At 43.8% G+C, this 10,789-nt stretch overlaps 1 protein-coding gene across 1 annotated transcript; it reads left to right on the top strand.

Moving 5' to 3' along the window:
- Positions 1-1,626: 1,626 nt before the first annotated feature.
- FUT10 (fucosyltransferase 10 (alpha (1,3) fucosyltransferase)) lies at positions 1,627-9,979 on the top strand. The gene is made up of 4 exons (XM_009887204.1): positions 1,627-1,830; positions 4,316-4,601; positions 8,070-8,905; positions 9,723-9,979. The coding sequence occupies exons 1-4, from the start codon at positions 1,750-1,752 to the stop codon at positions 9,954-9,956; spliced, it is 1,437 nt and encodes a 478-aa protein (XP_009885506.1). The 5' UTR covers positions 1,627-1,749; the 3' UTR covers positions 9,957-9,979.
- The last annotated feature ends 810 nt before the right edge of the window (positions 9,980-10,789 follow it).

Here is a 10,789-nt window from a genome sequence, read left to right as displayed (position 1 = left end):
TGCAGGGAGCTGCTGCTCCCGCAGGGCATCCGGGGGTGGTGATTTATCCTTCTTCCCTCACGTCCTCAGGGTCTGCGCTCGGCCTGGCCGAGGCTGGAAAGCGCTGCAAGGTCGTCTTTGCCAGTGGAGTTGGGGCAAGACAAGTTACTTTTGGGACAGGACAGTATTACTTTTTGCCGTGCACAGGGTTAGACGTGTGGTATTGAAGATACTGTGCAGCTCCAGGGTGTGCCTTCGGTAGATTTTCACCAACACAGTTGTGGGCAGAATTCAGGCCCTTCCCCTCCTGGTGCCCTAATTTGGGTATAACAGACGAGGCACAGAAGACGAAGAGGCTTTATAAAAGACCTTACCTGATTTCAGAAGTGCTCCACTGGCAGCCGTGCACTTTTGTGCCCACTCAGAACCTTCAAAAGCATCTGTCCCATGCAAAGCAGAACTCACACAGCATGGTTTCATGTGAAGTTTTACTAAAGAGGCTATTCTGATGGTCAGTGGGAAGGGATGAACTCATGTTGCAGTGGAAGCAGAAAATGGATCGTTTTTTTGTCTCTATCTCCCATTGCCACTATGGGAGGCAATGAGTTTGGAACCCATCCCTCTTTGTCAGGTTTTTTTGAACTTTGTGAGTGGGATTAGCTTGGGTGGAAAGATGGCAGGTGCATGCACATGGTGACAATACAATCACATACACCGTCTTTTCATAGAAAACCAGCCTAAATTACAGGAGGCACATCTCTTAAAGAGATGAGTTTTAAAATAGCAATTTATTAAACATTTTTTTCTTGTGTGTTTCTGAGTTTTTAGAATACCCACATTTTCAAATTTTACTCTTCTGCATTGAGAGATAAAGTCTCATCTTTCTCCCATCTCTTTTTTTTTTTTTTTTTTTTGGCAAAACAAAGCTGGAATTTGCACCTACTCCTGTTGTCAGGAGTTGGGGTTTTCACAAAGTAACATCCAGCATGCGGCAAAACAGTAGGGCTCTATGAAAGCTAAAAAAAGTGTCAGGGAAGGAGAAGAGTTATTTGAGGAGAGGGAGGCAGACCAACACAGATGTAGATTACAGGGGAAGGGGAACTTGATAAGTTTAAATGTTTTTAGGTGTGGAGAGAGTTTGTGTGTGTGCTGTATGGTTACTTTCTCTGTGCATTGGGCTAGATGTGCTGGTGAACGGAAGTCCCAGACGACTGCAGTGTAGTCCCAAGGCCAGATAGTTGTGTGTCCCCTCCAGGAACATTTTCAGTGCTTGCCCGGGGAAGGAAGGTCTTCCATTGCTCATCTGTTTGTAAGTCTGTTGAAAAGCAGCACAGTTTGCCATCTGAAACTCAGGAAAATGACTGCCCTTTCCACACAGGACTGAGCCAGGCCCATCAGCATCTCTCTACGCTCACTGCTAGGAAGAGAGGCTGTGTGAACCTGCTTAGAGAGGTTGCCCAAGTCCAGGATGACCAGAGGGAGAGTAGATGCATGAGGCTGTGCACGAAAGTGCTGTTTTGTGCAGGCAGCTTTCTGGATACCTAGCTCAAAATACGGCTCTGGCACCTACGGGAAGCTACGGGTAGACATCAAGCTAGCCACTGAGCTTGAGAGCGGTCTTTATTGATGCTGTACCTTTTTCAGCAGCGGTCACCATGAAGAGGAGTAAGGATGGAGTGGGAAAGCCCTGCAGCAAAGGCTGAAGACTTTAGACAAGCTGGCCTTCCTGATGCCTAGCTCTAACTGCTCTGGCAAGCCTGGCAGTGCAGCATGATTAGAATGAGGAGGAAGAAACTGTGGGCATCTTGCTTCTGCTTTGCAGCTGCCTTTTTCCTTGTGGTGACCCTTCAGGTACAGGGGCAAGGGGGGATATGCATGAGATTGCTGTCAAAGTATGACACAATTTTGGCAGGTGAGAGAGAGCATTGGAGGTGACAGACATTTTTTCATACAAGTCGGTGCTTGTATGGAGTGTTTAAAGAAACTGTCAGTAGCATGGTGGTAATAGCTGACTCCAGAAGTGATGTTACACAGAGAACACGTTTCTTGCATAGCTCCTTGGCTCCTGGAGGAGTTTCTTGGGACTGGTGTACCATACCATGCCATGTTGCATTGCCTCCATCTAGCATCTGTTCATGTGTTTCAACTCATTAGGCAGGGTGGCAAAGCTGGATCCATTTCATACTAATGTGGCAGAAAGACCAGGGAAATCCGAGCACATCAGTAAGCGGTGATGGAAATCTGTCCACAGTCCTGACTCAAAGGCTTGTTGGGAAGTCCAGTAGCTCGTCAGTAAAAAAAAGCATGAGAGAAAAATCAGTGTGGAGTCATATTAGTTTGTGGCTGGTGTAGGTTACCCTAGATTTCCGTTAGAAGAGAACAAATTTTAGACAAATTGAATCAGACTTGGTTTGCAGTCATGGGACTGTAGGGGACTTGAGTCATGAGAAGGCCAGGATCTGCCCCAGATGTGTCTTTCCAGTTGTGCTGTGCTCTGAACCGAGGCTCTAGTTCAGCCCAGTACCTCTGGTAGCTTCCTGTGGAGCTAGTGGGAGGACCTCTGAAGCTCTCTCAGGCCAGCTGCCTACTTCAAATTGCAGCTATTTCTTGGGGGCAGTCACTGACACTTAACTTTCAGTTCTGTTCTCCTGAACAAGGCATCCAAAGTGATATGGCTGCCCTAGCATAGGAGCAATGCTAGCAAGTGTTTAGGACCTTTGTTGGGAGGGTTTGTGATTCTGCTGCACCTCCACAGCTAAGTGGGTTTGGAGCTAGTTAGAGCTTCCCTGTGCCTAGCTGGGATTTTTATCTGGGAACGTTCACTGGGTGGTGACACTTGGTGCCCTACCACTGGGACTGCTGTAGCACATGAGCTGTCAGTGTAGTTGTGGTGTATCAACCCCCAGGAGTTCAGAGATAGCTGCTAGAAATTCTGCGCAAATATAGAGACTCCTTAAATTCTGCCAGGGCAAAATCTGGAAGCAAAGAAGGAGCATGTTCCTGGAGAAACCTGGATGTGAGATAGTTAGAGATTTATTTAAATTATATTGCTGCAGTTATATCTTGTCAAACTATTAGACATATGAGTCTTTTCCCCAGATAGTGTCTTGTCCACTCTCCAGTGTGGGAGTGTTTTCTGTATTTTTCTGTACAGCTGGACATTGCACAGCCTCCTGTTTGTGCTGTCCTGGTATCCTGTGCCACACAGAACCTATTTAGTCTAGGTACAATCAGTGTATTTTGCTACACAGTGAGAGCTATTGACACAGCAAACAGCAAAATGAATGCATGCAGTAAAGCTATCATGGAAGATAAATGTTTTCAAACCACTTAATATAAACAAAACTCTCCTGCTTTCCAATATCCTCCTTCAGAGCCATCTGACAAACCAAAGTGCTGTGGCCAAAGCTGTCTGGTGGGTTTGAGTTCCCCTGTCATTCTTGCAGCTGTTCCTGGGGTGGCATTATGCACTGCCTGTGAAGGTGCATACACAGAAAGCTGTTTGCATGGTAGCAGGAAGGTCTTTGCACCACTAAAGCTAAGAGCAGGAGCTAAGTGTTCTGTGGCAATACCTGCCAGCACCATTTCTGTCACTTAGCTCAATAGGCTGCTGTGCCCTAGGCTGCTTTTGTAGCAAGTACTACCTGTAGAAAAGAGTGGTGGCTGCAGGGGTACCAGAAATCCCCCAGATTTTCTGACACTTCTGTCTCATGGCTGATGGTGAGCAGTACTAGAGGTTTCTCCTATGGGTGGAGAGTTTTTAAGATTCCTTCTAGGGTTTCAGATCTGTAAATGATGGTTCATACTGGTATGTCTTTCACTTCACTGCATACGGATAGGACTTTTCTCCTCTACCTAGCCATGAAATTGTTGTTAGATTGTCTTTAAGGCCTGCTTGCGCTTGTTTTATTTGGTCAGTGGTTTAAAAATTAACAGGGGTGAGTACCGATGGCCACACAGAAACACAGAAAGACAAATTTCATGCGTCTTTTTTACAGCTAATTTCCAGAAGAAACCTGGCTACTGAAGGGCTGTTCTCAGTTTTGTGCTTTTTCCAGGGAGAAGGCAGTTGTGTTGTTAAATCGTATGTGATGTGGCCGTATCTTAGTACAAAAATGTATTTCCTGCCTCCTCCTTACATATTCAAATTAAAGCTTTTGCTGTTCTCACATAAGATCACCTGGACGGTGGCTGCCATCAGTGAAATGAATCCACTTTGACAGAAACTTCACATGCAAACTTAGTTTGTGCTTGGTGCTTAAACTCTGATTTGTCAAGCGGATATTATGGCTAATGACAGTGATGTGCTGTGATCTGTATGTTTATTTCCCTGAAGGTTATCACTGAACTGAGCAGTTCAGAGAATAAGGTAGCAGTAATCTCCAGTTTACACAGTGGCCCATTAAAGCCTGTGGAGAGACACACTTTCCAGTTTAAGAAGCAGGAGCGTCAAAGCAGCTTCAAGACAGTGTCTGATGTAAATCACTATCCTGTCCTGCTGTGGTGGTCTCCCCTGACTGGAGAGACAGGCAGACTGGGTCAGTGCGGAGAGGATGTTTGCTTCTTCACCATCAACAAGACCTATCAGCACAATCAGATGACAAGAGCATTTCTGTTCTATGGTAAGGATCTCTTTCTTTTCAAAGGAGTAACTTTCCCTCCTGCCCAGTTATTTTCCTGAAGAGATTAAGTATTCTAGGTGGCAATCACCGAGAGCAGGAAACTTACGCAGCTCATTGTGCTAAACTTTGCCTGGTGTTGAATGCCATCAATAGAGATCCAGAGATGCAAGTTCTCTGTAAAATTCCTTTGAAAAGTGACTGTGCACGTCTGTGGGATACCTGTTGCCTTGTCTCACACTGCTTTCCAATCACGTGCTCTCTGTTTATGGGAGAAAGGTAATTTCCTATCGTTGCCAAGTCATGAAAAAACAGTCCGAGAGCAAGCCAGCTTTTTCCAGTCTTCTGGCTTGTCACCCCTAGCAGAGGTTCTGCAAGGCCTTTGTTGCACTTGTGCAAGTCTTTTGTCCTAAAATAACGCACTCACTGGTAACTGTGCAACTGCCCTGCCTCATGTGCCGAGAGATTGCTAGAAAACTGTAGATGGTGATTCTGTGATTCTGTGAAAGTAGAGAAAGAAACCTACTGATTCTGCACAGGGAGCAGCAGCTAGTGCAGCCTTCTGAGCTGCTCTGGCCCTGCCACCTCAGAAACTTCGCACTACGTGTACTGTAAAGTAAGTCTAGAAAACACAAAAGATGCATCTTTTAAGACCAGGAATTTTGTTAATTTTGTTCTTTTTTCCCCCACAGTTGCTTTTTGGAGAAAAAGTGAATTTTAGATAGAAAAATAAAGCCAAATACTTTTCTGTGACTGGTAGGTTCAGCTCCTGTCTGAAAACAAAACAAAATAAAATAAACCCGAGTCCTGAATCTCATTCACTCAATCAGGATACAGGTGAACTGGAAATACAGGAAAGAAGGGCCTTTAGCTTGGTGAACAGTGAACCAAAAACTTCTCATCACTAATCTTTTCAGAGCTCCAAGTAGGTCAGCTTTTTCAGTTGATAATATAGTGGTCAAGCATGAAAGCAGAGGAATAACAGCAAAGGAATGAGAAGCTGACCCAATTAAAGACAAGAAAAGCTGGGTTTGCATCACATGAAAGCTGTAAAGTCTGGTGGTTTTGGTCTCTGGTGGTAATTCTGTTTGTCTGTTTCAGCATTAAAAGGACTACTACTGTTCATTTTTAGCAGGCTTGTGGACATAGTTTGCTTACTTATTTTCAAAGGACTATTTATACTGGACAAAGGTAGTTTTTTTTCTTTTTCTAGTGATGCTGGCTATGGACTGTGTAAAGACAAATGTCAACACATGCAAAAATGCTACTTATTTTTAAACTACAATAAATGATCTCACAATGCTAAAACCTGCAGAGACAAAGGTCATAGATGGTATTGAAAGTGAAAAAAAATGCTGCATCAATAAAGAAAATCTTCACACACACAGATACACACATACACACAGAGCAAAAAGACAGATTTTGGTGTTCCAGAATTTCCCTCTGAACAGCCTGCTGAGTGAAAGCTTGAACATCTGCGTTTCCATGCTAAGGATGGATCAGGGCACAGTTTCACCTTCCAAAGAAACTGCATTAATTTTCCTCTAATATTTGGTCAGTGAGAAGAGAAGAGTGGAGAAGAATGATCCAAATTTAGGAAAAATGTTATGCAAAAATATGGGGTACAGATGTTTTTCAGCAGAACTGCTTTGCTAGGAACAGCTTCTTTTCTGAAGCTTGTTCTAACTTAGTGTCCTGGCCTGGGAAGCCTCTAGGGGTAGGTGATGACTTTGTCAAGTGCCATCATCTCCTGTTTGGAAGTGAAATGTGGCATACACTTGCTGGATTTTGTCTCTGCTTTTGGGAGAGATTCCCAACTCCACCTTGTCAGTGTCACATACTTTGCAGAGTTTTGCATGTAGCATGAGCTACCAATGCAACTGAGCTGTATCTGGTGTCATGCTGTCAGAGCCTTGGGGCGTTGTTCCTAAGGGAGGAGGATGTCCAGCTTTTCTGTGCTGGAGCATTGAGTCCTTGGAGTATGAAACCTGAATGAAAGATGTCTCCTAAGATACAGAACTACTGACGGCATCTGTCTTTATCTTCTGCACTTTGCCACATATCCTAATTAATAGTTTGGAAGTTGAAGTTGCTAGTAATTGTAGTCTTGTGCTCTCTTTATCTCCTTATAAGCTCCTTTATTTCCTTTACCTCACAGGGTAGGGAACATGCTGATGTTATCTTCCCTTTAGTCCCTAAAAGCCTGTTGTCTTCTTGCTGGGCTGAGATTGATTAAGTGTTATGTTAGAATCAATCATTCTGATGTGCTCTGATCTATAGTGCATTTTTCTTTAAGCTTCTCTTTGCCTAATTCTCTCCTTGTTTAGTAAGTTTTACATGTTGCATTTTTGTCTCTCATCCCTTTCATTGTCTCATTCTTTCCTGCATTTTCGTTCCCTCTTCCCTGCAATACTACCTTAAAGAGGGAGGACCCTTGTGAGAGACAGAGCTGAAGTGCTGTGGTTTCAATCCACAGCATTTCATTATTATCTGTATGCACTGCTGCTTCTCTTCTGGGCATCACTTAGAACAAAGTGTTTTCAAAATCAGATAGGCCTTATTAGCTTCCCTGTGAGAATCTGATTTGTCTGCAGTAAGGCCAGTTGTGTAAGTGTAGTACAGTGGTACTGAAGGGAGAGCAAGGGTCAGATTCATGAGCTGGTATTTTGAATTCAGTTTTGCACAGACCAGCCTTTGGAAAGCTGGTTCCACCACAGCTTTCCTAAGTTGTTCTGGAGGCTCCCTGTCCTCGCAGGGAGGCGCAAGGAGCTGCAGTGGCCTGTTTTTAGAGTTTAGACATGGTTCTTCTTCTACTATTGGCATTAGTTTGAGGGGCTGTCTTCTGCCAGAAGCTACTTCTTTATGTATCTGGTAGGCAGCTGTGATGCATCACCTCATAACTCTCTCTTTGATAAACTATGTAGATGGGCTTCCAAACTGTCTATAGTACAATGTCTTTCCAAGACCTGAAGTCATTCTTGTAATTTTTCTCCTTAACCCTGTCCAATATTTTAGAATCCTGTTTGTTGTTTTGCTACTAGAACCAAATTGAGCCCTGCAGTAACCATTTCCCTCACATCATAGATAGAGGCAATACCATCTGTTCCCTATTTACAGAACTAGGAGATTATTAAGCATCTTATTAGTCTCATTTCAGTGCATTAAAATATAAAATTCCTAGTGAGCCTTTGAAATGAAAGGCCTTTAAATTAATATGACCTGAAAGGAAACCATTTCTGGTATTAACTACTGATCCCCATTCTCTAGATTCTTCTGCTGCCAAATTCAGTTTTATCTGTCATAACAGTCCACTATCTTTTCATGAATTCCTCTGCTTGCAATTCTGCCTTATAATGTCATAAATGCAATGGTTGTAGGGCTCATGTTAAATTAAAACTAGACTTCTGTGTCATTGTAGTTAGTGTTGCAGCATAGATAGGGGCAGTCTAAACACGGTTTGCTTTTGTCTAGGTACTGACTTCAGTATAGACAGCTTACCCCTCCCTCGTAAAGACTATCATGATTGGGCCCTTTTTCATGAAGAGTCACCAAAAAACAACTACAAACTTTTCCACAAACCGACCATCACCTTGTTCAATCACACTGCAACCTTTAGCCGCCATTCTCACCTACCACTGACCACTCAGTACCTTGAGAGTATAGAGGTCCTGAAGTCATTGAGGTACATGATCCCACTGCAGATGAAGAACAGCTTGAGGAAGAGGCTTGCACCACTTGTATATGTGCAGTCTGACTGCAACCCTCCTTCTGACCGGGATAGCTATGTGCGTGAGCTGATGTGCCACATTGAAGTAGATGCTTATGGGGAATGTCTGCACAACAGAGACCTTCCTCAACATCTGAGAAATCCAACTGCCATGGATGATGAAAACTTCTATAAAATACTGGCACAATACAAGTTCATTCTTGCTTTTGAAAATGCTATCTGTGAAGATTACATCACTGAAAAACTCTGGCGGCCGCTGAAGTTGGGAGTGGTACCAGTGTATTTTGGGTCTCCCAGCATTGTAGACTGGCTTCCTAGTAACAAGAGTGCAATTCTTGTGTCCAGTTTTTCACACCCTCGGGAACTGGCTCACTACATCAAAACACTGGATACAAACGATCAAGAATATGAGTCCTACCTACAATGGAAACTGAAAGGGGACATTTCCAACCCAAGGCTGCTTATAGCAATGAAGGAACGCAAGTGGGGAGTGCAAGATATCACCCAGGACAATTACATTGACACCTTTGAGTGCATGGTATGTAACAGAGTGTGGGAAAACATCCGAAGGAAAGAAAAGGTACGTGTGACTTTGTCCTTGTGTCTCAGAGAGGCTTCGAAATGACACTAGGCTCCTATTTGTCCCAGGAAGTTTGGTTACCAGATTTCTGGCCAGCCTACAACCACTGGCATTGCAATGCCATTCGGTTGTGCACCTTCATGTCAAAAGGTGTTGGCAGAAGGTGTGGGTGCATGGCCAGAGCATGTGTTCCTCATACTGCTGCAGTGCTCGAGCTCATACACGTTGACTGTCGACCTGGTAGTCATTTCAGTGGAAAGCTTGAATTGTTTTTATCAGGCTACAGAAAGTAGCCTATCTCGCTGACTTGCTTTAGATGACCTGGAACATTTGGAAACAGATTGCCCACAGAGGTTGTGGGATCTCTGTCCTTGGAGGTGTTTTAAGACTCAAGTCAATACTGCCCTAAGCAATTAGATATGGTTAGACCTGTTTGGAAGAGGGAACTGGACTAGATGATCACTGGATGTCCCTCCTGAATTAAATACTCTATGACTATCTGGATCTGCATATGTATGGATACGTTCAAACCTGTAATGATAACGCGGCATTGTCTGCGGCCACATTTGATGACTAAACATTGAAATGTCGATCTTTAAGCCAGGTTGTGTATTTGTGAGAGGATTTGGACCTGTTCCTCCTGGTCTCTCACTTTGGGGAGAACTTCCCCTCTGACATCCACAGGGACCTGGATAGAGCCTGTAGTGGGAAGGGAAATGTCACTGACTCGCTTTCATAATCTACTAATGGCATAGCACCTTTCTTCTCTGTCTGCCAGGGTCCCTGAATAACCTCTTTTATTTCTCTCCATTGCCAGGGATGGCTGCCTCAGAGGTGGGAGGCTCAGGTTAACCACCTGAGCTGCCCCAAACCAGAAGCGTTCTGGTTCTCACCTTCAAACCCTGGCTGGGCTTCTCTCCAAGAGTTGTGGATACCGAGCTTCGAGCAGTCCAAGAAAGAAGCCTGGGCGCTGAGGCACCTGGTGGAAAGGAACAGGAATTTTACAGCTCAAGAATTTTGGATGCTTGTATTCAAAGAAAAAACACAATGACTTGTAAAACAGAGTGATTTCCTCAGAGGAGTCTGTGGAATTTTCTTTTGTAGGTGACCTTATTATTCTTAGAATTGGTAGGTAGGAAGTTGACCTGTAAGACTGAATTTGGTATGTTCAGTGCTCAAAGAGTACTAAGGAGTGCTAAACAGTAGAAACATCCTGCCAGGTGATATGGATACATATATATATGTATTTGTGTATATATATATATATGTATTTATATTTAGAATGATTTATATTTATATTGTCATAGATAAATATAAATCATAGAATGATTTATTTTTTTATTGTCCGTAGTTCAGATGTTTGAGCATTAAGGCACAAGTTGTGAAGGTTCTCAAAGCCCAGTCTTAAGCACACAGCTAATTCCCATGAAGCAGGTGGGTCTCCCTCCATCTTTAGACACATACCTTTATTCGTGGCCTCAGGACCCCTTCTTCCCCAGTCCAGGACCCTCCTTTGCTGCATTGATAGCCACGAGCTGGAGAGCAGCTGACACCATTGCAGTAGTACAGCTTCTGTGCTGCTTTGCAGGTAGAGGAAAAACTTGGGACTGTGTCCCTAGCTAGCTGTTTATTATCAGTTTTCCTGGCATCAGCACATTTAGCAGGGACTTGGCGGGCTTTGTGTCCTGACACTGAGTGCCAATGTAAAGTGCATTAGTGCTTGGCACAAAGAAACACCATCTATTAGTGTCCAGGGACAGATTGAATCAAACATGTGCTGGCTCAGATTTGCCCACCATCTTCTGCTAAAAATAAGCAGAGCACATGAATTATCTCCACTCCCCAGAAATAGGGCTGGCCTCAATCTGACTTGTCTTCTTGCCT

Source organism: Charadrius vociferus, unplaced genomic scaffold, assembly GCF_000708025.1.
Source record: "Charadrius vociferus isolate BGI_N301 unplaced genomic scaffold, ASM70802v2 scaffold586, whole genome shotgun sequence".
NCBI lineage: Eukaryota > Metazoa > Chordata > Aves > Charadriiformes > Charadriidae > Charadrius > Charadrius vociferus.
Note: the sequence above shows the minus strand (reverse complement) of the source record. Positions and strands in the feature narration are given on the sequence as shown.